The 27,963-nt window shown below is 42.6% G+C and overlaps 2 protein-coding genes across 5 annotated transcripts in view; one reads left to right on the forward strand and one right to left on the reverse strand.

The window, feature by feature from the left end:
• Positions 1-3,068, forward strand: part of NID2 (nidogen 2) — a 54,069-nt gene extending 51,001 nt beyond the window's left edge. Inside the window, exons 19-21 of one of the 2 annotated variants that reach the window (XM_037901313.2) lie at positions 1,089-1,212; positions 2,123-2,235; positions 2,332-3,068. In XM_037901313.2, coding sequence (XP_037757241.1) covers positions 1,089-1,212; positions 2,123-2,235; positions 2,332-2,342 — 248 coding nt within the window. In that variant the 3' untranslated portion in view covers positions 2,343-3,068. Of the gene's footprint in view, positions 1-1,088; positions 1,213-2,122 lie in introns of both variants that reach the window. The other variant, XM_037901311.2, reaches the window with a different exon arrangement.
• Positions 3,069-3,264: 196 nt separating this feature from the next.
• On the reverse strand, positions 3,265-26,569 carry RTRAF (RNA transcription, translation and transport factor). 3 transcript variants are annotated; one of them, XM_037901314.2, is made up of 8 exons: positions 26,257-26,569; positions 22,046-22,170; positions 19,829-19,928; positions 18,767-18,853; positions 15,295-15,383; positions 11,169-11,237; positions 4,461-4,509; positions 3,265-3,599 (listed from the first exon to the last, which is right to left on the reverse strand). In XM_037901314.2, the coding sequence occupies exons 1-8, from the start codon at positions 26,315-26,317 to the stop codon at positions 3,445-3,447; spliced, it is 735 nt and encodes a 244-aa protein (XP_037757242.1). In that variant the 5' UTR covers positions 26,318-26,569; the 3' UTR covers positions 3,265-3,444. The 3 variants fall into 3 exon arrangements, with proteins under 3 accessions (XP_037757242.1, XP_043404553.1, XP_043404554.1); XM_043548618.1 differs by lacking the exon at positions 26,257-26,569 and adding an exon at positions 25,030-25,827; XM_043548619.1 differs by lacking the exons at positions 4,461-4,509; positions 26,257-26,569 and adding an exon at positions 25,030-25,152.
• Between the last annotated feature and the right edge of the window lie 1,394 nt (positions 26,570-27,963).

Raw genomic sequence — 27,963 nt, forward strand, 5'->3', positions numbered from 1 at the left:
TGCTGGCCACCATATCCCACAACTCCTACGGCTGGGAACAGCGAACCGTGGCCACTGGGAGCTGAGGGGCTCTGTGCCTGTGAACACTCCAGGTAAGCAAAACAACAATGTATTAGATATTCAACAGAGCTTAAAATTGTCAAATTTTGGTGTAGACCCATCAATAAGCCAACCCCTTCTCTTTAATGCTTCACTTTTTAACCAAAAAAATTCAGCTTATGAACAAGTATATATGGTAAATGCTTTCCTTTACATCCCTATACTGGATTGAGTAGAGGTGCATGCATATGTACCCAGTCAAACTGGGAATGCTGTTTGTCACTATACTCCCAGTATAGAATCAATTCGACATTGGTGAGGCCTCATCTGGAGCACTGTGTCCAGTTTTGGGCCCCACACTACAAGAAGGATGTGGAAAAATTGGAAAACGTCCAGCGGAGGGCAACAAAAATGATTAGGGGACTGGAACATATGACTTATGAGGAGAGGCTGAGGGAACTGGGATTGTTTAGTCTGTGGAAGAGAAGAATGAGGGGGGATTTGATAGCTGCTTTCAACTACCTGAAAGGGGGTTCCAAAGAGGATGGATCTAGACTGTTCTCAGTGGTAGCGGATGACAGGACAAGGAGTAATGGTCTCAAATTGCAGTGGGGGAGATTTAGGTTGGATATCAGGAAAAACTTTTTCACTAGGAGGGTGGTGAAACACTGGAATGTGTTACCTAGGGAGGTGGTGATATCTCCTTCCTTAGAAGTTTTTAAGGTCAGGCTTGACAAAGCCCTGGCTGGGATGATTTAATTTTGGGGATCGGTCCTGCTTTGAGCAGGGGGTTGGACTCGATGACCTGAGGTCCCTTCCAACCCTGATATTCTATGATTCAAATTCCTCTAGGGTAAAGAAAACACCCTAGAAAACCAAAATTCTAGTCCTCCTGAATTATGTGGATTTTCACGTTCTTTAGAAGGAAGGGACCTAGGATACAAGTTTACTCATCAGGACTGTTCTGATTATCATCAACTTCTAGCTTGAGTAAAATTCCATGGAAAATACACTATTTCTTGCCTGATTAAATGTTTTATTTGTAAAAGGTACCAAAAAGCTGGAGTGCACATTACCAGATGGAACACGAAGGCGTGTCATTCAGAATAACCTCAACTACCCCTTCAGCATTGTTAGTTATGCCAATCACTTTTATCACACTGACTGGAGAAGGTAGGCTAGTAACTATTACACTCTGGATGGTCACCTAACTATTTAAAAGGCAAAATGCCAGCATGTCATCTTTAAGCAGCAAGCCAGCCTATTCTGAGAGTTGTATTAGTAACAGTTATGGCATGGTTTGGGAAGTTTCTGTTCCATCGCAATTGTTCAGCCTACACTGAATGATGTTAACTCACTAGAATATCAGGTTCTTGTTTTCCAAGTTGCCTTGGTACTATAGGCAGGGGTTTTCAACTGAATTTTAACTAATATACAAGTTAGTCATTTTTACAGAAACCATTTGTGTCAAATAGACTGCAAAATCAACCCCATATTCTTCAAGCCAGTTCGGCTTAATAGTCCTTTCAATGGAGGCCCAAATGGAATATGTGCTTTGTATTAAAAGCGCCTACCCCAGCTTTCACATTATCAATGCAAAAAAAGTATGTTTTATAAAAATGTAGCTGTGGCCCTATTCATTCTTGGTGTTAGGAAAAATCTGGAGACTCCCATTTCCAAATGGGAAACATGCCCCATAACTAAGGCCCTCTTCCTGTTTCTTCCACCCACTCCAAAAAACCCTTATAGTGACAGTAGTGGCAACAAGGAACCAATCCCAACCTCATTCCATTATTTTCAATTTAAACCTGTATATGTCCTTTCCAAATTTTTAATGACAGACATTTGGGAGGTAATACCACTGCCTTTGAAAGTTCCCTTAGTGATTCTGCCCTGTGCTGATTAAAATAACATTAGCACAACAAACCGGCTTGATGCAGAGTTACTGGGTGAGGTTCTCTAGCCTGTGTTATGCAGGTGGTCATAGAATTTAAGACACAAGGAACCATTATAATTTATTCTGAAGATTGAAAGAGGATTTATTTCTGTGGAAGACTAAAGGATTTCTCACTTTTGTTCATAGGGACGGTGTTATAGCTGTGAATAAAGACAATGGCTTCCTTACCGATGAGTATCTTCCAGAGCAGAGATCACATCTCTATGGAATAACTGCAGTTTACCCATACTGCCCAGGAGGTAAAGTCCATCTTGTTTAGTGTAGACCAGCTACTGCCAATATGTAAATTTCACTATCTTAACATGAACTTCCATCTATTTCCTCTCCCTCTGCAGCAAGAAAATAATTTGCTACTTCAAGTGAAAAAAAGTTCAATCTTTACACCGGGAGGAAGAATTCCAGACCCAGAAAATTATCACTGCACACCACTGAGGGGAAGAAACTACAAAAAAGGCCATTGATATTTACTGAAGGCAATGAAGTGATCTAGTTTAATGCAAAAGATTATCAAGTATTTTTTAAGTTATACCTCAATCTTTACTACTGTATTTTTTTAAGATGACATTTTGATATATTGCAAGAAAATATAATGGCTCTGGGAATACTATGCCATTACTCTAATTTTTGCTTATGTAAGCAATTTAAAAAAAAAATTTAGTGTAACTTTCTTAATCCAGTATTTTATGGGAGGAAATTAAAACAAATCGACAATCTGACCAATAGGTTCTTTTTAGCCAAAAACTTAAATGTGAATGGAAAGATTTTAATGCAGTGTCTTACCTGGGTCAATTAACCTACAGCCCTGATCTAGTGTGTATTTTAGAAACTGTGCTGGGAAATGGCAAATGCATTAAAGATTTTCCAACATACAGTTCTAGATATCTTTCCCTCTGCCTCAATGCATGTCTTTTAGTATTTATATTAGAAGAATATGCTAACTTTATGGTTCTTAAGTGCCTCCAGAGACCTACCCATTATTGACCAATCCATGTTCGTAAATATCTGTTGATATGTAACTTCTCACTTTTTCTAGGTTATTTCAGTAATTAAATAAAGTATGTTTTGAATTTTCCATCTGATCTAGGTTTTTGTTGCATAGCAGAGTTCAGAGTAGTAGTAATTGTGCCAAAACTAGGATTTCATAATGCAGAATATAGCAACACAGAACTCTAAAAGGGCGTGTTATACAAAGATTTGCAAACACAAAAACAAAGCAAGGAATAAGGAGGACTACTATACTTGGCAACTTATAGATACACATTGTTCTGTTTAGCATTTCCCCAACTTTATTTAAAAGAAAAATGATGGTAATTCACTAGACCAGTCAGGATTCCATTTCCTCTTTGCTTTCTTTCAAAAGAGTGGAATATCCACTTCAAAATGCATGCCAGAGTTGTACATAGCTCCTAACTGTACGAAGTACACAGGAGACTATAGTCTTCACTTGCTCATCTTCCAACTTTCCCCAGTCTGTGGTCTGTCTTTGGATCAGCAATAATTGCCTGAACTGCTACGATGGCTTCATTAATTTTTGTTTGCAGCTCTCGGAGTTCCTCTATATGCAGCAATCGAAGAATCTGGGCAGCTTCATTAAGAACAGCATCTAGTTCATTGGCAAAAGGAGAAATGGATTAATAACTAATAATCACTTCCCTTTAAACATGGAGACACTCAGACAAGAATAATTTCTAAAACAATTCACAGTTGTATGAAAAGCTCAGAGCACAAACTAAAGTATTCCAAATTTGCCATGAACCCTTTTGTAATAATGGGCCTGATTCTCAGGCCTGGCCAGCGTGTTCTGTGCAAGACCTAAGATGGCTTTACACAACCTCTGTGGTATTCCAAATCTGAAGCTGCCCAGGATTAAGTGAACAAGGGAGCTGCAGCAGACCTGAAAATGAATTAGTTTTGAGTAGTAGTTTGATGGTAAAAGCGATATCTGTGGCAGTCAGAGTAGACTAGACTGTAGACAGTTAACCATTATTCACTCAAACAGAGAGCACATCAGTTTGTACTATTATGTCTGGCTAAAGCATGCTACCTGCAAACCAATAATCAAAACACAGCAGATCAACACTGGTTCCTTTGGCAACCATTAAATCAACAGAAGTCCTCTGCCAGGAGAAACAAGGTTTTATAAACAAGACACTTCCAAAAGGATAAATCCCTCCTGCAATAAACTATGTCAGTCTTTGTATGGCTGTAAACATTATCCTGAGACATTATTCTACTCTATCAATATACCAGTAGTCTTCTACTTTTATGCTCCAGCAGAAGATGGAAGAACTTTTGTAAACAAATTCCTGCAAGTAAGAAAAACCATCCCTTTTTGGCTTCTATCAGCTTCTGGAAAAATTATGCCTTTTTACTGTACATGTCATATACTTCTAGAGATTAACTATGTACTTAGTCCAATGCAGCATCATGTTTAAAACAGTGTATAAAGAATAAAATCTCTTACCTCCTGTGTCAAAACCAAGAATGTGCTTTTCTAAAGCAACAGGCAAACCCTTGAAGGAAAAAAAAATTCAAATGCCATTAGAAATGCTTGGGAAAAAAATTAGACTAAACTTTGGAGTAAAATGGACCATAATTTTGCCCAACTAAAACACAAATGTGATCATTCCGGTTGAACCCACCTGAGTACCATGTTCCTCACAAGGACAGCATTTGACCCAGTTTAGTGCAGTGTGTAATCTAGCTGTACATCAAAGGGAAAGAGTTTCATCCTGACCACCATTCCCTCCATTCATTCATTATCTTGCCTGCTCGTAGAGCACAGAGTGCACACTGTGGATCACCTTCCAGCTTTCGAGTGGATTGCGGTAGCCAAGTTTCTAAGTCCTATTTCTACAGCGTTGCTAATAGAAATGCCAAGACAAGGCACTAGCGGCACCACTGTAAGGTTATGTCTACACTGCAGAGACGCAGCTATGCCACTGCAGAGCCCCAGTTTAGACACGTCCTACATTGACAAAAAGGGTTTTTTCCCCTCAACGGAGATAATCTACATCGCTGAGAAGTGGTAGGTACATCAATGGAAGAAGGTTTCTGAAGGCCTACACGCATCTACACCAGGGATTAGGTCTACCTAACTATGGTATTCAGGGCTATGAAAAATTTTCATGCCCTGAGTGACGTGGCTAGATTAAAATTTAGTTTTAGGTGCAGACCAGGCCTAATAGTTTCAACTGAGATTTTACTGGCTGGGAGACAGAAGTCCATGGACAATGAGAATACAAGACTACTTATACACAAGAGGGAACAATCCAATTACGAAGGCAGTTCAAATTTTATGTAAGACTGAGAGGTCATAGTCAAACCAAACGAATTAAGTTAAATGTAGCACAACACCCTCAGTCCAGCTACACAAAGGCTCCTAGAACATGACAAAAGTAAGTGGTCCTTTATATGCAATGTTCTCTCCATCTCCTCTCTCCTCCAACCTGTAAAGGGTAACTGTCAGATTCAAACTTTTATATTAAATTTCCTACCTCTTAGATTTTTTAAGTCTTTACTTGTAATCATCTAAAGTGTTATTTTCCCACAATTTATTCTGTTTACCTCTTCTACTACATTCATCTGACACAATGAAAACAATTTTCTCTAATCAGTATCATACTGTACATTCACAGGATGCTATATGTTTGGATTGCAAACGCTCCAGAAGAACGTTACATTTCAATGGAAACAATTTTTAAAATTTTTGAACCGCTATAGATGTTTTCTATAAACAAGCATTTAAAAAAACCCCAAACTTGGGACCTAAGTTGACCCTCATTGCCTTATGGGACCTTAGAGGCCTGTGGACATAAGTGAACTCAGTCAGTTCCTTGTGGACTGGTTCCCACATACAAAGAAACCCCACAAAGCTACAACTAGCATCTTCAGTCTTGAATGAGCATGGACACGCTTTCAAAAACAGTCATGGCCCAATGTTTCAATGCAAATTCGGTGTTTAGGAACTAAAAACTACTCATGCAAGATCTACAGCAGGCTTTGAAGCTACTACTCAAAAAGCTGTTACCCACATATGAAAGCCCCTAGCTTCCAGGGGCCAGATAATCCATGTGAAATTCTTCGTTTCGGAACAAAGCGAAAAAAATATTGCTACAACGTAAACATGACAACAACCAGTAGTAAATTGGTGACTTGTTAGTTTTAAAGTGTGTTGGAGGATTGAGGCCACTAATGTTACCTTTCTGATGAGAAATACTATTTGGTAATGTCTCCTTCCCACATGGACATGGTGTCAGCTCTCTGTCCCTGGAACAGAGAGTCCTTTTGGTGATACACAGTGATCTATGGCTCTCACAGCAGCTGTTCATCCTGGCAAAGTGGCAGGGAAGTCATTCTCTTCCTGGATCATGTGGTATCTAGCACTGTTATTGGGGCAAGCAAGGAGCTGTGGGAGCAACAGATGCTTCTGCAGCAATAGTGGGTGTGCTCTTATTCCCCTGGTGGCTCCAAGCTTTTTGCCCAAAGTGATTTTTAGTTCTCTAATGGTGAGCTGGCAACCTGAAATTAAGCCCTGACTACAGTACATAAAGAAAAGGAAACAAGTGGTCATTTAAAATCCCCTCCATCCAATACACTAATTCACTTTACAGACTCATGTCCAGGAAGAATCAAATTTAATAAGCAACCAATTTCAATTTTGTGTGACCAAAAATAATTGAAGTCACCTATTTGTTTTTGCAATCCAGTGCAAATAAAATGAAAGCCTGCCTGATTTCAGGCTGTGCAAAACCTTTGCTTCAAGACTAGCCATTCCATGCACATTTTATCCAGCATGGAAGTGTCACTAAAATTTTAAATACTAGTCCCTTAAAATAGAGGGCTATCTTTTCTTTAGAAGCACTGAGGGATGCCATTATACAATTTGTTACACAAGACAGTTATTGTTTTCCAGTGACTCTAGTATACATTTATACCAGATGAAGTAAGCAGTGCTGCATTGAATCATGTGCACTTTACAGCAAGGTCTAGACAATATGGTGGTAAAAATGCCCTTGTCCGTTTTACACTTGAGCTCCTGAACCAGCCCCTGGGGTATTAGTTAACTTGTGCTGACCGTTAATGGCCCTCTCAAAGGGCCACTCTGTTGGCCAGGTTCGCTGGAGCACATTGGACTTGGCCTACCCCTTCCTACCTCTGACACCCCCTATGTCAGAAAAACCCCAGGAATCAGATGCTGTCTTAAGGCAGCTTTATACCCCCTTTGTGCCATAAAGAGGCTTTATGAAGGGATGAGAATGTGGTCTTGTGGCAAGACACCATAATAATTAATGTAACTACTTCCTCTCCCTTGTGTCTACTGTAAAGACTTTACAGTATGGACACTGATTGCAAACCTTTAAATACTGTAATACAGATAAACTTTCAGTACAAGATCATTTTATGTTTATAGAAGGAATTTGTTTTCATATTTCAAATATACCTAAGGTACATTACAGGAATTGGAAAGTGTTCATATTCAAGTCAGTGACAAAAATTTCTCTTCAGCTAACAGTATAATCAGAATCTTAGTCTAGACTCCGATTAAATATTGACCTAGAGCTATAAAGTGTCAGTTAAAAAAAAATCCTAGTCCATATTTAAGTAAGTAAATCTACTGATCTTAAAAGATGTAGTTTTTGACAGTCCTAACCAACTTAAGTTTTCAGTTTATTCACAGAGCTGGTAAAAAACAGGTGGGGTTGTGCAAGTCTCCCCACAGAGTCCTGGCAGCATGCCTCATCCTTCAGCTGGAGAAATCATCTCTAGGAGTTCCATTTCTACATCCATTTAATCCTTAGCCATTGTGTTGAGGCTGCCAAGAATGTCAGTGCAACAATTTTTATGCAGAGTCTTGTCCAAGGGGCACAGGAAAGAGACCATAGCTTCACTGAAAGCAGTTATTTAACAGCCATCAGATAGCTCAGGTTGGTAGTGTCCAAAGTTGGGCAAAGTCTGAAAAGTTTGTTACCCTCTCTATCCCATTAAGTTCCTAATGATTTAGCTTCTTAAAAGACATTTTGATCAATTTGGCACCTTTGGTCTTTCTTCCTCCTAGAAGGTGTGTTGTGGAAGATCCAGTAGTTCATTATATAATCTATTTATTCTGCTAATCTGATTTCCCAACTCTATGCAGCACCACCAAGTTGTGTACATTCATTAACTAAGTATCTGAGTGGTTATGTTACCAAAACGCTCACCCTCTCACAAACCAATTTCCTCCTTACTATTTGTCTTGGTCACTTACTGCATCACTCTACAATTTAGTCCATAAGAACTCTGGGCTAGTTACTGGCTCGTTCTATGCCTTCTGTGAAGAGCCAAACACACCTCTGGGAACTACAAAATATTAACAGATAACCCTGACTGCCGAAAGTAGAGAACAAAGTGGAATTCTACCCTCTCCCAAAGAATAGGGTTATGTTTTCTTATAGCAGTTACTAGTGGGGGGGCAGGGCGGGGAGAAATCAAACTTCTGTTTTCCTACTCCAACACTGTAGTGACGCAAGTCACAGCAGCAGAGAGTTAGCTTTCAATTTTATAAGCTTAACATCCTATAACTGAAATTGATATAGTAATCTCAGCTGTTCACATTTCTCTTCTGGTAATAGTTTTAAAATCTAATTCAACCACTAACGTACTGTGACACTGCACCTCATATTGGTCATAGTAATATTATGATGATAGGATTATGGCATAATAATGATGCCTTTCATACAGGATGGGTCATGTAAGAGGTCATTGGAAAAGTTATGATTTGCTAAATATGATTATCCTATTTGTATGCATGTACCATTTTTGTATCTGAAGTTATGAATATTGACTATATAATATATATATCTGTATTTCGAATGTGGTTACACCTGGGTAACACCCACTAAGCAAAATGCTTCCAGCCTAGACAGCTGGTGGTAAAGGGCCTATTCAGGATAATGGGCCATTAGGAAAAACAATAAGCCTAGGAGAAGCTTATCCCCCACCTGGTGAGCCTTCCTGAGAACTCCAGACAGCCTGTCAGTAATGGCTGCTATGACTCAAGGGCATCTGACCAGACCACATGACTCTATACTCCTTTTTCCACAAACTGGTCTGGGAACCAAGTTTGAAACAAAGGGTTCCCACTATATGGAAAAGCTATATAAGGCAGGGAGTGACATCATCTGTTCTTCATTCCTCCACAACTGAACACCTGAAAGAAGCGCTAAAAGAAAAGGACTTGGAATGGAGGCAGGGAGCCCAGCTGCAAAGCAAGTGCAGCTTGCGCCTTGAGAATCTGCAAGCCTTCTTGTATCATCAATCAGGGTGAGAAATAGCTAATTCATACCCAATCTTTCTAGTATCTTAAGTTTAGTTTGTGGTTTTGTGTATTTACTAGGTAATCTGCTTTGATCTGTTTGCTATCACTTAAAATCTATCTTTTTTTAAAAAGAAAAGGAGTACTTGTGGCACCTTAGAGACTAACCAGTTTATTTGAGCATGAGCTTTCGTGAGCTACAGCTCACTTCATCGGATGCATAGCACATCGTGGTCTTGCATAGCATATCGTGGTCTTCTGCAGAAGACCACAATATGCTATGCATCCGATGAAGTGAGCTGTAGCTCACGAAAGCTCATGCTCAAATAAACTGGTTAGTCTCTAAGGTGCCACAAGTACTCCTTTTCTTTTTACGAATACAGACTAACACGGCTGTTACTCTGAAACCTATCTTTTTTTAGTTTATAAACTTGTTTTATGTTTTGACCTAAACCTGTTTGCCTTTAAGTGAAGTGTCTGGGGAAAAAAATCTCAACTTGGTTAACACAAGTTTGTTGCATATTCCTCTCCATGTTGAGGGAGAGGTGAACCGGGAAATAAATTCATACTGATTGGAGTTTCGACCAGGGCAGGGCGGTACAGCTCTGGGGTCCTAGGCTGGGAAGCTGGGGGTATCTTGGCTGTAGCCTCTCTATTGTTGGTTCATGCAGTGGCTGGACAGCTGGCATGTAACGGTAGCTCAGTGTGTCCCTGCCCGTGTGAATGCTGGTGGGAGTGTAGAACTGGGAGCAGTCTACAGCTTGTCCCAGCAGCACAGTGTGAGAGGGAGCCCAGGCTGGTGGGTCAGAGGGCTCAGTGGAACCCCAGTTCCAGGTGGCACCTTGGGTGGAACCCATCACATGTACATTTACAACCTTTGTTTATTACACCACTGCTTACTAAGTCAGCGTGGGTTACAACTCAAGACTCATTTGTAGTCACCAGTTAACAAGTACAAGAAGTGTTATCTATTTATCATACAGTATGTGTTGCTGTGATGTAGATATTATGAGGAATGAAGGGACCTGCTACTCTTGAGCACATATAGATGCTTTTTAGGAACAGTTCTGGACGATGCTTTGCCCTAAAGGTGTACAAGTTGCCTTTCCTACCTGAACTCAGTACACCACACCAGCAGCCCGTACTGCAAGTAATGGAATGAATGGCCAGAATGTTTAAGAAACGATTCTGATAAACCAGAATTATTCCCTGTGAACATTCCTTCTGCGATGTTTGTCCAAAAGCATTCTCAATGCCTTACAAACCTATCAGTATTCAAAATTGCTCTGTAGCCATATTTTCACAGATATATTATTCATGCAATTCTTTAATTATGGAATTATACATCTCAGTCATTTCTCTTGGATGGGAGGGAAAAGAAGCCTAGATTCCCTCCCAAACTCCCACAAAAGTCACATGAGAAGCTAGAAACAGCATATTCTACACTACAGGGAAGAAAATAAAATACTTCCACTTGTTTATTTAGCCACCACTACTACTTGGAAACAAGAGTCAGCCCAGGACCTCTCTGCCAATTTCACTGAAATGATACTGAAACCTGTCGTAGTGTACATTACTGTAATGTTAGAGGATTGTGATTACACTCCATTAAGCAGTAAACTTTTGTTTAAATAACTATCATTTACAAATATAGCTATATTTGTAATATGAAAAATCACATGCATTTGATTATGCTTTGTGACTTTTCCTTTGCTCTTTCAGATTCAGGTTTGCTGTATGAAGTGGATAAATCATCTTCTACTTCCCCTACCTGAATGCTACCACACACAAATAACATCCATTTCTATATTTAAATGTACTTGACTGAACACTGTAAAGACTCGTTACATCAGGTGGACTTGTGTTACACGCACATACCTCCTTTGATTGATTTGCCTTTCCTATGGCGTCCTGAGTCAAGCGCTCTTGAACCAAAATGCGAATTGCCTAGGAAACAGAATTTGAAGACCAACGTAAGAATTCCATGTTGATGCATGTCTCTCCAGTACTCCAAGGAAGTCAAACAGCTTGAAGCAGCTTTAACCTCTACCGGATGCTAGCTCATCCCCAGGATGAACTAGCCATGGTCCCCTCCCAAGTCAGCAGTACCTACTTTTGAGGCTATGCTGTCAGCTGCAAGGCCCCCAAAATTTTGCACTACTGGAACCTTTCCATTGAATGTGCTTTCTGCAGCTGGGAGTCCTTTGCGATGATCTAAGCCCTCATCCACGCGCACGGAATCTGAAGTAAATCTGGCTATTGAATTGTTTATAAAATGTGAAATCAAAGGACCTGTAATATTTAAAAATGGGGGAAAAAAGTCTAGCCTTGATCTTGCATATCTTAGAATCCTTCTGCCCATCTGGTTAATTTACTGGCTCCTGCACTTGGCAACTTGCACCACTCCAGGACTATTCATATTGATACACATCTGTATAAAGGCCTCTAAAAATAACAAGGGATATGAGCGAGCCAGAATTCGACCATAACAAAGCAAAAAGCCTGCTCATTACAGCAGTTTCTCTCACCATTTCCTTGCTGAGTTATCCAAGTCTGACAAAAGCACTGAAATTACTTCATGCATCACTTCACTTTCTATTTCTCCTGTTGCTTGGCATATGATTAAAGTTGACATGTGACATTACACATTGATCTAAGGCAATACAGAATTTTCTTTCAAACCAGGGGAGCTAGCATTGAGAGAGACTAATTTGACTAAGAATATGAATTTGTTTAGTATATCTCATGAAATCATTACATCTCGGATGATCATCAAAATAATGAGACGTAGCAAAAAGAAAATTATTTTAGCACAGTTGGTACCTGTGAGGAAGATGTTCTCCACGGCCAACTTCTCAAAATGTTAGTTGGGCAAAGAGAACATAAAGGAATTTTTGCTTTACTAGCTACTAAGGTTTAGTAAATTTTAGCTGGAACTCGTTCTCTCTTAGGCTTTTCTAAAGCAGCCATTGTATAACATCCAAGTATTAATTTAGATCATCACATTGTTCACATACAGAAATTATGTATCACAAAATTGTGCACAACCGCAATTCCACCGACACATTCTAGCAATATCAAGCCACGAGAACAAAATTAGGGTGGTTTATGTAGCCAGAACGCCAACATGGAATTTTAGTATTAACCCAGTTAAAAGCAAAAGAGCTCTCTCAGGATGTTCTTTGCCGTACTCTCCTCTTGCCTGATTTGTTTTGTCATCCTCTCCACATTTCTGTCCTATTCACTGCTTTTCTCTCAAATTTTTTTTTCCAAACACATTTACATAGAAGAACACAGTACAAATATAGTAGGGCTGTCAATTAATCGCAGTTAACTGGCGATGAATTGTGATTAATATTTTAAATCAAGATTAATTTGAGTTAATCGCAGTTTTAATCTCACTGTTAAATAATAGAATACCAATTGAAATTTGTTAAATATTTTGGATGTTTTCTACATTTTCAAATATATTGATTTCAATTACAACACAGAATACGAAGTGTACAATGCTCACTTTATATTATTCATTTCAAATATTTGCACAGTAAAAATGATAAATAAAAGAAATAGTATTTTACAATTCACCTCATACAAGTACTGTAGTGCAATGTCTTTATCATGAAAGTGCAACTTACAAATTTACTTTTTTGTGTGTTACATAACTGCACTCAAAAACAAAACAACGTAAAACTTTAGAGCCTACAAGTCCACTCAGTCCTATTTCTTGGCCAGCCAATCACTAAGACAAACAAGTTTGTTTACACTTAGGGGAGATAATGCTGCCTGCTTCTTATTTACAATGTCACCTGACAGTGAGAACAGGTGTTCGCACAGCACTTTTGTAGCCAGCATTGCAAGGTATTTATGTGCCAGATATGCTAAACATTAGGACGCCCCTTCATGCATTGGCCTCCATTCCAGAGGACATGCTTCCATGCTGATGACACTCGTTAAAAAAATAATGTATTAATTAAATGTGACTGAACTCCTTGGGGAAGAATTGTCTGTCTCCTGCTCTGTTTTACCCACATTCTGCCATATATTTCATGTAATGGCAGTCTCAGATGATGACCTAACACATGTTGTTGGTTTTAAGAACACTTTCACTGCAGATTTGAAAAAAGCAAAGAAGGTACCAATGTGAAATTTCTAAAGATAGCTACAGCACTCAACCCGAGGTTTAAGCATCTGAAACGCCTTCCAAAATCTGATCGGGATGGGGTGTGGAGCATGCTTTCAGAAGTCTTAAAAGAACAACACTCCGATGCGGAAACTACAGAACCCGAACCACCAAAAAAAGAAAATCAACCTTCTGCTGGTGGCATCTGACTCAGATGATGAAAATGAACATGCGCTGGTCTGCACTGTTTTGGCTCATTATCGAGCAGAACCCATCAGCACGGACGCAAGTCTTCTGGAATGGTGGTTAAGCATGAAGGGACATATGAATCTTTAGAGCATCTAGCACATAAATATCTTGCGACACCAGCTACAACCGTGCCATGTGAACACCTGTTCTCACTTTCAGGTGACACTGTAAACAAGAAGCGGGCAGGCTTATCTCCTGCAAATGTAAACAAACTTGTTTGTCTTGGTCATTGGCTGAACAAGAAGTAGGACTGAGTGGACTTATAGGCTCTAAAGTTTTACATGGTTTTATTTTTGCAATGGAGTTATTTTTTGTACAGAATTCTACATTTGTAAATTCAACTTTCATGATAATGAGATGAACCTAATACAAGTACTGTAGTGCAACTGAAAAGTACTGTTTTGTTTTTTACAGTGGAAATATTTGTAATCAAAAATAAATATAAAGGGAGCACTGTACACTTTGTATTTTGTGTTATACTGATTTCAATTACATTTGAAAGTGTAGACTACATCCAAAAACATTTAAATAAATGTTATTCTACTCTGTTTAACATTGCGATTAATTTTTTAAATCGCCTGACAGCCCTAAAATATAGTGATTATTGCTGTCTAGCACTGGATATAGTGAAAATGTAAAAACTACATTTTTAACACAGCTATTACAGGTTTCCATATACTTCATAAGAAGCCATTACAAACTTCTAAATCCACACTATCTCCAAAACAAATTTACACTAGATTGTAGACTCTGCAGGGCAGGGACCTTATCCTTTTATTTGTCTGAAATACCTAGCATGTTTTTGGTTGCTGAACAAAACAAAGTTTATAAGAAAATGTGGAAATGATTGTTAGTTTGCTCCAATCCAGTACAATGATGTAAGAATACAGTTTTGAACTGAGATTCATAGAAGACTTCCAGAATTCCATCACTGAACCACAGATCTTCTGTGCCTTCCAATTAGTACTTGGGATCGGAGCATAAATTAGAAAATTAATCAGCCAATTTGCTTTATCTGGCCACTAGAAAGTCTGATTAATTTACAGGATAAAATAAAACCTGCTTTAGTTAAGGCAAAGTGGAATGACAGTCATGTGGAAGAAGTACAGGACTGGAAGTCAGGAGAAACAGGTTCTAATTCTGGCTCTGCCACAGATTTTTTGAGAGACTCTGGACATATCACCTAGCATCTGTCTTTAAGTTTCTCCCATCTCTAGAATAGAATACCATTATTTACCTCACAGGTGTGTTGTGAGGTTTACATTCATTAACATTTTTAAAGCATTCAGAGATGCTGGAATAAAAGGCATGAAATAAGTGCAAAGCAGTAGCTTTAGATGGCTCAGAAGCATTCCAAGTACTGAACACGAATTCTCAGATAACGACTTCAGGAATTCTACCACCATTTCTGAAAATCTTTGAATGCCCATATCTTCAATTTGGAAGATCATTTTTCTTTTACTCCAACCAGAAATTAAGTACAAAATGTATTAGCAGACAAACTTTTATTTGCACCTAAAAAATCAAAAGTTACTGTCTTCACACACCATGTTATGGGTGAGTTTGTTTCCTGGTAGATAATAGTTGTTCAGACCAGATTCCCAAAAGATGAAAAACTAAAGATGTGAACCTCACCTTAAGCATTACCAAATAGTCATCATGTCTCTGGATTTGAAGAAGGTTAGCCAAAGCCATCACTCCAGCCTTAAAGTCAGGATTATTCACTGCAAGATAAATACTGTCATTATATTTGGTTCTAAAATGCAGGTTAGATTTCTTGCTCTGCATGTATCAGACTGATCACAAATTTGAATAAGGGGTTCACAGTAACTTGCATGAGTAATCCCACAAGACTACATAGGTGAGTAAGGGATTCACAATCTGGCAATATGTTTGTTTAATCTACATTTCATTTTATAAAGCAAGCAAACCCTGAGAACTGCTGAGCAATTAAAGTGAAGCTGTATTCTGAAAACTGATTATATAAAAATGGCAATAAAGTGTAATTAGCATTATTTTCAACCCAGTATGCATGTTAAATACATGGAAATGTCTTAAGAAGCAGGCGGCCAGTCCGGAACAGCAGGGACCAGAGGCAGTCAGAATGCATTGTGCTCTTGGGCGATCAGCACCAGCTCCCAGGGCTGGGTGTCTTGCTCCCCTCCAGGAGCCAGCACAGGGACCGTGGGCCAGGCACATCCCCTCCCCCACAGATACGGGCCCCTTGCCTGGGGAGCAGCCACTGCCCCGGCCCCCCAGAATACCCCTTGCCCCCCCGGGGACTCCACCGGGCCCCTGGACATCATCCAGACTCCTATCGTACGGGCAACTGCCAAAGTCCCACAAGGTACCGAGGGAGACCGGGTCATGTGATGGGGAGGCTGATGTCACCATGACACCTCCCGGTCATATGACAGGTTCTCCCCACCACCATAACACTCCCGGATCATGTGATGGTGTCTCCCTCCCCCACCCCCCATTGCCATGACAGTGCGCAGGAGGGGGTGTTGACGGGGTAGCAACTAGGGACGTAAAATATTAGTAAACAGATATAATTTTAATAGATTCAATGGATAATTTTTAAAATAATATTTACATCCCAATAATGAATATAAATCAGAAGTTAAGAATTTTTGAACAAATGAAGCAAAGGGACACAAGGAGAAATCTATGGGCAGCAGAGAGAGAGAATAAGAGGGAGTTTTTTAAATATACAAGGAACAAAAAGAACCCTAACAATGGTACTGGTCTATTATTAGATGGAAATGGTAGAATCATCATAATAATGCAGAAAAGGCAGAAGTGTTCAATCAAATTGTCTTTTCTATGGGGGAGGGGGAGACATGATGATAAAATCTCATCCTATGGTGATAACCACTTTTTCCATTCTGATAGTATCTCCAGAGGAAGATAAACAGAAGCAACTAAAGTAAAACATTTTAAAATCAGAAGGTCCAGATTAGTTGCATCCAAGAATTTTCAAAGAGCTGGCTGAGGAGCACACTGGACCAGTTACGAAAACTGGAGGAAAGCTAATCTTTTGCCAATTTTTAAAAAGGCTCAATGGCATGATCCAGGTAATTATAGGTAAGGCTAAGATTGTGTCACGGAGGTCGCAGAAGTCACGGAATCCATGACTTCCAGAGACCTCCAAGACATTGGGGCACCACAGCTGCCCAGCTGCTGTGGGGAGGACCAGGCAGCTTCCCAGCAGCTGCCACAGGCAGGGGTGAAAGGGGAGCCGGAAGCTGCCCAGCCCTGTAGGGCAGTGAGGGATCCCTCCCAGCTCCCAGCCCCATGGGCAGCAGAGGGACCCCAGAGCTCCCCAGGTGCTATCAGCAGTGTGGACCCCTGCAGCTCCCAGCCCCCACAGGCAGCGCTCTGCCCCACAGCTCCTAGTTACCAAGAGCAGTGGGGGACACCCCCCCCCCACAACTCCCAGCCACTGGCCAGTAGTGGGAGGCCGCAGTTCTCAGCCGCTGCATGCAGCAGGGCCAGGTGCTGGACCCTTCTCCCTCCCCATTTTGTCAGGGATGTTTTTAGTAAAAGTCAGGGACAGGTCACAGCTTCTGTGACTTTTTGTTTATTGCCCATGACCTGTCCATGGCTTTTACTAAAAATATCCATGACAAAATCATAGCCTTAATTTTAGGCCTGTCAGCTTGACATCGATCCTGGGACTCAAATACTTAAAGGAGGGTAAAGTAATTAATGCAAATCAACATGTTTTTAGAAAATAGATCGTATCGAACTAACCTGATATTTTTCATTAAATTACAAGTTTGGTTGATAAAGGTGGTGTTGACATAACATCCTTAGACTTCTGTAAGTCATTTGACTTGGTACCACATGACATTTTGATTAAAAAAATAGAACTAAATAAAATTAACGTAGCTCGTATCAAATGGATTAAAAACTGGCTAACTGATAGGTCTCAAAATATAACTGTAAAATGGGAAATCATCATCAACCGGGTGTGTTTCCAGTGGGATCCCGCAAGAATCAGTTCTTGGCCCTATGCTATTTAAGCTTTTTATGAATAATCTGAAAGCAAACATAAAATCATCACTGATCAAGTTTGCAGACAACGCAGAGATTGGGGAAATGGTAAATAATGAAGAGGACAGGGATCTGGATCACTTGGTAAACTGTGTTTACCAGTTTGCTTCTGGGAATGTCACATGGGACTGCGTTAAAAGCATTAATAAAAATCAAGACATAGCATGTTGATTGCTCCCCCCCGTCCACTAGTCCAGTAATCCTGTCAAAGAAGGAAATTAGATTGGTTTGGCATGATTTGTTCTTGACATTCATGTTGGCTATTACTTATCAACTTATTATCCACTAGGTGCTTACAAATTGGTGACTTAATAATTTGCTCCAATATCTTTCCAGGGATCAAAATTATAGTGTAATTACCCAGGTCATCTTTTTACAGATACGTACTATTGTTTGCCCTTCTCCAGTCTTCTGGGACCTAACCCATCCTCCTTGAGTTCTCAAAGAGAACACTAATCATTCCGACATTGCTTCAGCTAGTTCCTTAAGTACTTACAGTGCATTTCATCAGGCCCTGCCGACTACACTACATCTAGACTAGACTTACTTAGAATATTCTCTTTCCCCCCACCCCCCTTCTTCTGGCTTGCGTTCCTTCCTCCTCATGCCCGAATAAAACTCTAGGTATTTTGCTCTACAGGAAAAAGATTCTCCCACCAAAACAAGCTCATCATCAATCCAATTCAAAAAGACTGAAATTAATATGGAGTAGCTACTTTGGAGCAAAACACTAGCACTCGTCTCTCCTTCAGTATAAATGCAGAATCTTGGGAAATAAAGCTTTCAAAACGAACATCAAAAGACATAGCATGCCCTGAGATAGGTATTTTCAGTACAGCATCAGAGTATCAGAACCCACAAATTTCAAAAACTCAGAAGATGATTTTCTCAATCTATCTGGTATCCAAAAATGCTAAAATATTGACTTTCAGGTTCTCGCTTAAAATATACATAGAAGTTGTAGATTTAAGTGGAACAGATTGAAGGAAGATGTAACAACAAAAACATTTTTCTAGAGATCAAAAAGATAAAGTTACTGCATACTTACCATCCAAGTTTATCAGTGGCTCTGCATTTTTTGCTGCATTATCAGTATTTTTAGCACTGTCAGGCGTGGAGTCCTTATACTTATCAGCTGCCAAAATAAAAACAGTTTTGCTTCATGAATGTAAAATTCAAGTGAGAGCTAATAATTAGTTAAAAATTAACAGAGCTCAAAAGCATAGAAAAAAGCATTATTAATGCACATTGTTAGCTGCAACTGGGCCAACTGCATTTTCAGCACACGGTGGAAGACTGGCAGCCAAATCAGTTTGTAGATGTTTCAGTTGTTTCCCCACTACTGAAACGCCAGAAGAGTAAGATTCTAATAAACCTTGCTCAAGTAGGAGTTGTTACTACTGCCTACGTACTAGCTCAAAGGAACAATTCAGCTGATTCTTGTAGAGTTAAGAACTACTATACAAAAAGGTTGTCAACTAGATTTCTAAGCTAGAGCCCCTTCAATATTAATGAAGGTGACATTCAGTAATCACTCTAGATGGGACCATTAGTCACACATTTCAGTTGACCCTGATCTTGGACATTGGATGGATAGAGTATGACACTTTACTATACAACTGACACCATTCCTATTAGATAACATGATAGGAATATTACCATTTGTTTTCATATTGGGGAAAAAAATTAAGTATATCTTGCTAAGAACATGTGACTTGTTATTTCTGAAGATCAAAGATATGCTGAAGACAGAGAAAGATGTCTTTTCTGCACCTCTGTGCCTCACATTGATCCCACAGTGAAGTCAACCCTGTGTATTACTTCAATCCTTCCTCTGCCAACAAACTAGGAAACCAATTTTGAGTTTGCTGTTAAAAATCAACCCAGAGAAGTTGCTCTGGAAAGGAGAAAACTCTTATTTCGAATGTTACAAAATAAAAATAGGAATTTTCATAAAAATGCTGAAAGTAAATTACACCTTTTTAATAAACAAACTTTGCGTGTTCTCCTTGCTTCAGTTTGAAAAATCCTGTAAAATATTAACAAAAATCATTCAAAACCATTTCCCTACCACCTTTAAGTAAAGGTATTTAAAAAAAATCAACCATACCATTATCTCCATACTCAAGCCTAACAGCTAACCCAAGAAGCCAATCAATTGTTTCCTGTCGTTCTTGTATCTTGAAGGGACAGTTAACATCTTTCAGATACTGTAGAGGAGAAAAAAAGGGAAAACGCATCCATCATCATGGCTGGTTGGGAGAGAACATATCCACGAACAAGTCAACAGGGCACAACTGCTTTGATAAATAAGCATTATGGACAATCACCTCTTCTATCAAGCTCTGTTTTGTCAGAAGGCTAGTATTAATGAATGATGTCATCCTGAAATACGTTATATTCCCACTGTGGTTCCTCTGAGGCATTTCAGTGCTTCCCATGCCACAATTCATCCATGTCTCTCATCTTAGTACAGTAAAAGCTTTTTTTATCCGGCTTGTTGGGGGAATGTCGATGAGTGAGTGAAAAATGCCAGTTAACTAAGAGGGAGTGAGTTTGGGTGTGGGAGGGGGCACGGGGCTGGGTCACGGGAGGGGGTATGGGCTCTGGGAGGGAGCTCGAGGCAGCAGCTTGGGGTGTGGGAGGGGTTTTGGGGTGCTGGATGGGGGGGGGGCACTCATCTCAAGCAGCTCCCTGCAAGCGGCAACCTGTCCCGGCTGCTCCTAGGCAGAGGCGCAGGAAGCGGCTCTGCGTGCTGCCCTCACCCCGCCTTGATCACTAGCTCCGCAGCTCCCATTGGCTGGGAACCACAGCCAATGGCAGTTGAGGGGCTGGTGCGTGCAAGTAGAGGCAGCATACAGCTGCCTCCTAGGAGCAGCTGGGACAGGTCGCGGCTTGCGGGGAGCTGCCTGAGGTGAGTGCCCTACCCCCAGATCCCAAAACCCCTCCCACGCCCCAAGCCCCCTCCTGCATCCAAACTCCCTCCAGAGCCTACACCCCACACCCCCTCCTGGACCCCAACCCCCAGCCCCGCACCCTCTCCCACACTAGGAGCAGCTTCCAGAGAGCCACGCGGAGCCAGCCCTGCTGGCCCGAAGCCAACTGGACTATACACTGGACTTTCTATGAAGATTAGAAATGCCGGTTTATAGAGCTTTCCAGCTGGTATAGGGCCGGATAACACAGCTTTTACTGGAATCGTATCTGCTTCTGAACTAGTGAATAATTGAGGTTTTCCTTATAATATTATACACAAGAGATTTAAGACACTCTAAAACATTCTAATTAAATTTATATTTTATGCCATCACCCTGACCCCACACATTTCTTCCAACAGCACAAGCAGGAAAGCGAAGGACAGGTCAGAAAAACTGAAGAACTACACCTCCAGTGCTTTAGGGCTCAATTCTACAAAGTCCTGAGCACTTTAGCCTCATCCCTCAAGACACTGAAGCATGCAAGTAGTCCCACTGAAATAAATGTGCTGAAAGACTAACTGCTTTGCAGCATCAGATCCAGAGAGTGTTCAGCACCTTGCAGGATTGTGCCTTTAGACAGAAAGGAATGTGGACGTCACACACAGACAGTGAGGAGAGCGTCAAAGTGTTCATGCACAGCAGGTCTGCCACAAATAGATGGCTGTCTACCACGCTTTCTGCAGGCAGTGGACAATCATCCATCAGAAGTAGCAACAGATGGAGCTGGCTACAGTAGACCTTTATATGCAGCTAAAACTAGGATTATCTGATCCTAGTCAGTTTCCACCTTGGTGTATAGTTTCATTTAGAGAAAAACTGACTATTTTTAGTCCCTTTCCTTCTGCATCAAAGGCAGAAATTCCTTACCCAGTAAGGAAAGAGGTAAAGATACCAAATATTGCAAAAACTGATAGTGTTTAGATTAAAGTGGAAATTACGTACAACAAATTACAGCGTTCAATCACCCCTGCATTTTGGTTTCTGTAAAATATTTAGATTTCTAGCAAATAAAGAATTCATCATTTTCCCCCTTTCATATATATTTGTTGTATGCAGTGCTGTTATAGCCACCTTGGTCCCCGAATATTAGACAGTACGGTTGAGAGAATATCTTAGGTTGGACCAATTTCTGTTGGTCTCTTCTTCAGCTTTGTGTAAGCACAAAAACTTGTGTCACACACCAACAAAAACTGGTCCAATAAAAAAAAAAAATATTCCCTCACCCACCTTTTCTCTCAAATATATTTGTTGTAACATATAAATTGAGTAAAAAGAGAAATGGTTTATCACCAAAAACTACCACCACACATAGGTTATAATGTGTTCTACTATTTCAGGTACAAAGTTACCTTTTCAAAGGCTTTAGGCCATTCGTCATTGTGTATGTTTCTTAGATTTCCTCGGTCTTCAATCTTGTAGTGTCTGATTTTCTGGTCTTCGAGCCAGACAATAAAGTTTCTAAATTCTGTTTCATCTAAAGCCAGAAATAAAAATAAGCTAAATAATAAATCAGAATAAAGTAATGTTTTCTTAGAAACAGAAGTCAATGAGGGAAGGAGCAGGCCCTTAAATTCTGATCCACTGCATGGAGGTAATTTAAATACCTGTGTCCCCAGCCAATTAATTTTCTTTTTAAATTCTATTGTCCAGTGATTCCAATAATACACCTTAATTTATAATCTTTCACCATGTGGTCTCTTGGTGAGAATTTACTTGAATGTTTTAATCATGTTAAAAAATAGGCTTGAAAACTTCTAATCAGTCAGTACCAAGAACAGATTTTTGTCAGAAAATGTAGTTATAATTACAACTAAGCGAAATATGAAGAGAAAGGAGAACAAAGCAATGATAGGAAAAAATTGCAATTCAATACTCTATCAAGTCACAGGTTACAAGATAGATTGGCTAGCAGGTCACTAAAACAAGGATGCTACATTTTGTAATGTGCATCAACACTGTCTTGTAAAGACAACATTCATATATATGATACATGTACACGCCCCTCTACCCCCTCACGAGGCAGTGCAGAAAGAATTTTGTTCCTGATCAGTGATCCAGGACTGACATGAACAAACTTAAAATATTAAAAACTGTCCATGCAGATTCTTAGGGTGAGATAATTAAGATACTGTGCTAAATTACATTAAATCAGAAACACATAATGGCCCCAGCAGTATCTGTATCGATCTGCGAAAGCATTCTTAGTCAGAATGCAAAATTTCAGTGCTTAGAGTATGGGTGTTATCTCGCCTTTCAAAATATCCTGTCAGCCTAGGTTCTGGGAGGCTAGTGTCCCAAGCTAGTGTACCATCACACTAGAGCTTAGGCATCTGGATGTCTCGAGTGAGGAAGCACTGTGCATGTTCAGACGCAGAAAAACATATGTCTAGGAAACTTTTATTGCAAAAACTTAGGCATTGACTGAGTTCAGGCACCTACAGGGTTCAGAGCGGATAAGCAGGGGTTTTGTGAATCCCAGTCGGGTTTGATTCTGGGATTTAGGCACTTAACATGGCAATTAAGCACCTAAGCCCCTTGGTGAATGTAGTCCTGGGTTTCCTGGCTCTCATTCAATGTAAAATGCTTATTTCAAATCTAACAGGTCCTACAGAACAATCACTAAATTAGACGAATTGAGGTCTGGGGATGGAGGGAGGTGTGCAAGATGGTTATCTCTTTGGCCATGAGATCCGGAAAACAAAAACCTGCTCTTCAGTGATATAACACGTTAATTTCTACACACAGTTGATGGATGTTTTTAAGCTATAGTATCTCACATTGGCCCCTCAAAGCAGCAGGGCTATTTTGCATTGGTTCAGTGCTTAATATCCTGTAGCAAATTCTACTCCTGGACCTCAGACCAGGGTTAATTTTCAATCCTTGCAGTGAGCCATTCTTTCAGCAGGGGTGGAAATCGATGTTCCCAATGCCTGAAAAAATGTTTTGGCAGAATAATGTACCCTAATCCTGTTGAAAGCAGAAGGGAAAAAACAGAGATGTGCTCCCAACCTAAATGAAGTGGAACTGCCTGACAAGATAGATTTGATAAGATAGACTCAACAGTGATCAAGGTGCACCACAAGCACGTTAGACAAGCAACGATGGCAAATGTCAGTATGCAAGAACATCTCTTTTCCACTTTCTGAAGGAGCCACCATGGAAAACGACAACAAACCACCTGAAGCTTAAAACTGAACACACAAGCCAAACTACACATCTATCGATCTATATATGTCTATCTCCCAAAAGACTACAGTAAAAGAACATTAAGGCTGCAAAAATCAAGCGCTGAAAAGTTAGGAAGTGCCAGAAGTAGGGATGCCTGTGCATACGCATTATGATACAGTCTATTATTACATGATCACGTACTATTTTTTCCATAGGAACACCACCTGATTCAGTGAAGGTTGGACCTGCTCTGGGGAATGAATCAGGGCTATGTGCGAATGAGACCTGTCTGCAGGACAACTGTACCTCCTTGGTTGTTGATGCTGGAAGGTGTGTAGTGAACAAGGTAGGGATTGCAGGAAGAGAAAGGATGGTCTTATGGTAAAAAGTCAGCCAAACGGTGCACTGGAGAACTGGGTTTTATCCCTGCCTCTGGCACAGAGCTCCTACAGCAGGCTTGGTAGGTTACTTAAAACCAGACTTTTCACAGGTAGCAACTAAATTGTGTGTTCATTTTTTTAGGTGCCCAACTTGAGATCCTGGGATCTGAACTACAGAAGTGCTGAGCACTCACAGTTGCAACCAAAGTCAATCCAAGCTGCGTCTGAACACGTAAAGCAATATATAATGGAAAGCACTCTGAAAAATCAGTTACTAAGCATCTCAAACTGGACATCTGTGCCTCCTCCGGTCGATAACTTAAATGGGTATATAATACCACCACCACCTTAGCCCACAGAAGTCTTGTGAAAATAAATGCATTACTGTTTGGGAAGCACTCAGGTACTGTAGTGATAAACACCATGGAAAAACTCATGAGGAAATAATTCTGTGATCAGGGAAGGGTTTAAATAATGTGCAGTAAGGTAGGTCTAGGGCCACATCCTTAACAACGAAGATGAAACAAAATATAGAATAGCTGCTCATTAACTAAGCAAATCCTATGCATGGAAACAGCAGCCTGTGGAAAAAAAATTGAATATGATCAAGTAATTACACACTATAAAACAATGCACACACCCAGCTGAAGTAAGGTTGCACAGGCAACTTGAATTCTAGCATTTGCTAACTTTTGACAGTGTCACTTCACCACCTTCATGAATTAAATTTAAAATGAATTAAAAAATAAAAACACAGATTTTGACCAGAAACAGCCTTATCGTACATTGTCCAGGAACATCTCTTTCATAGCCTGATTGCCAGGAAGGACAAAGCATGGATTTCAGAGTAGCAGCTGTGTTAGTCTGCATGGATTGTTAGTTAACACCATTCCTAACGCTGCCTTTCCCCAGTCCAGGTAAGCCCACAGTGGGGAATCCACCCACTCCAAACACACACTTTTCTCTCCTAGGGGGAGGGGAGGGGAGGATGCCAGGCCATGCAACCCTGTGTGCATGAAGCCAGCAATAAAGCCCGGAGCAGCTGCCGACTAGCAGCTCGGCATATGGGGCCAGAGGCGGCAAGCGTTTTTATTGGAGGGAGGAAGCCAAAGGGTCCGTAGCGCATTTGGGAGCAGCCCTGGAGCTCTGCAGGAGCCGGAGGGGAGGGGCGCTCTAAGGCCAAAGCTAGGGATGGCGATAGGGGGGCTACCAAAGCAGAGGAGGACAGGGCGCCCCGGGGGCCACCAGAGCGGGGCGGGCAGAGCAGGCCTGAAGGGAAGGGACAGGTCAGCTTTTTTTTTTTTTGGGGGGGGGGGGGTAGAACAGGCCTGAGGGGGAAGGGACGAGGCGCGGGAGGAGGCAGAGCAGGCCTGAGGGAGAAGGGGCAGGTCAGCTTTTTGTGGGGGGGGGTGCAGAGCAGGCCTGAGGGGGAAGGGACGGGGGAGACAGAGCAGGCCTGAGGGGGAAGGGGTGAGGTGTGGGGAGAGGCAGAGTAGGCCTGAGAGGGAAGGGGCAGGTCAGCTCTTTGGGGGGGTGGGGGCAGAGCAGGCCTGAGGGGGAAGGGGCAAGGCGACGGCGGGGGGGAGGGGGCAGAGCAGGCCTGAGGGGGAAGGAGCAGGGCAGCAGGGGGAGGGGGCAGAGCAGGCCTGAGGGGGAAGGAGCAGGCCTGAGGGGGAAGGGCCGCGGGGGGGGGCGGGGGAGGGGGCAGAGCAGGCCTGAGGGGGAAGGGGCGAGGCGGGGGAGGGGGAAGGGGCAGAGCAGGCCTGAGGGGGAAGGGGCGAGGCGGGGGAGGGGGAAGGGGCAGAGCAGGCCTGAGGGGGAAGGGGCGAGGGCGGGGGGAGGGGTCAGAGCAGGCCGGAGGGGGGAGGGGCGCGGGGGGGGGAGGGGGCGGCATGGCTCAGGGTAGCCCGCGGACGGTGAGAAGGGCCCGGAGCAGCTTGCGGGAGGCGGAGCCCGCCCGGGGAGAGGGGCCCGCGGCCTCGTCCCCTCGCTCGCGGCGCGCGGCCCCGCACCTCTGCAGTTGAAGCCGGCGGGGTTGTGGTAATCCAGCGCCGTCAGCTTTCGGCGGAACATGGTCCCTCCGCGGGCCGCAGCGCCTCAGCCTCCGCGCAGCAGCCGCTCGCTCGCAGCGCCGAGCAGCGGGAGAGGGGCGGGGAGAAAGGGGCGGTCTAGGCCGCCCACTGGCCCAAGGCCGAGAGCGGCAGCGGCCGTGACCAATCGGCGGCCCGCGGAGCGAGCGCGAGGGACGAAGCCAGCGGGGAGGCAGGCAGAGGGGTCTCGCGTTCAACCAACTTTATTGACAGCGCCACAGGCGGACACGGGCAGGCAGCGGAGGGGCGGGGCAGAGGGATAGATGGCGGGGGGCGGGGCCGAGAGAGGGGGTGGGGGCTGTGGGCGGGGCTTAGGGAGGGAGAAGGGCAATTAGGGCACAGGGAGAGGCACAGATACAGGGGGAGGGGAGGTGGCTGCGGGAGGGGTACAAATAGGGGGAGGGGAAATGGCTGGGGAGGGGCACAGATAGGGGGAGGGGAGGTGGCTGCGGGAGGGGTACAAATAGGGGGAGGGGAAATGGCTGGGGAGGGGCACAGATAGGGGGAGGGGAGGTGGCTGCGGGAGGGGCACAGATAGGGGGAGGGGTACAAATAGGGGGAGGGGAAATGGCTGGGGAGGGGTACAAATAGGGGGAGGGGAGGTAGCTGCGGGAGGGGTACAGATAGGGGGAGGGGAAATGGCTGGGGAGGGGTACAAATAGGGGGAGGGGAAATGGCTGGGGAGGGGTACAAATAGGGGGAGGGGAGGTAGCTGCGGGAGGGGTACAGATAGGGGGAGGGGAAATGGCTGGGGAGGGGTACAAATAGGGGGAGGGGAGGTAGCTGCGGGAGGGGTACAGATAGGGGGAGGGGAAATGGCTGGGGAGGGGCACAGATAGGGGAAGGGGAGGTGGCTGCAGGAGGGGTACAGATAGGGGGAGGGGAAATGGCTGGGGAGGGGCACAGATGGAGGGGAGGGGAGGTGGCTGGGGAAGAGGTATGGGGTGGGGTCCGGCTGCTGTGGGAAGGATCTAGGGAGGGGAAGGAGGATGTGTGAGGGGCACAGAGTAGCGGGGCAGGGAAGAGGTGGGTGAGGGATGTAGGAGGAGCCCCCGGTTGCCCTCTGCACCAACAGCTTGAATGCTCCCCAGCCATCTCTCAGCTGGCCTCAGCTTCTGTTTTGGAAGGGGGTGTCAGAGAAAATCTTAGCCATGTGGACACACAAGATCATGAAATCTTAGCATTCAGTCACGGGAGAGTCTGACCAATCTAGATTTGGACCATTTCAACTGGGAGAGAAGACAGATGCAAAATATTTCTTTTAAACATATTGGTGCTAGGGCTCATTATCAAATAGGGCCTCCAAAGAGAAGAAGGAAATGTCGAGGTAGTAGCCCCTTCTGGCCCATTAGAGCACAGCTGCCCCACTTCAGATCCCCAACAGTTGGGTGTTGGCCCTTATCAATCTGGTGCTGTGGTTCCTTAGCTCTCTGGCTAAGGGACATAGGATTCCTATCCCTTCTGCAGTGTTAGAGTCCAAAACAAAAAGGAAAAACAGTGAACCAGCAATCAGGATCATCCCCAAATTTGTCAGCTATACCCCACCCTTCTGCACCAGGTTTGTCTCCATGGGGTGAGTCCCTTCTTCTCTGTCTGCCTGGGCCAAGTCATCCCAACCTCCAAATGACT

The sequence above is a fragment of the Chelonia mydas genome, chromosome 6 (assembly GCF_015237465.2).
Source record: "Chelonia mydas isolate rCheMyd1 chromosome 6, rCheMyd1.pri.v2, whole genome shotgun sequence".
Lineage (NCBI taxonomy): Eukaryota > Metazoa > Chordata > Testudines > Cheloniidae > Chelonia > Chelonia mydas.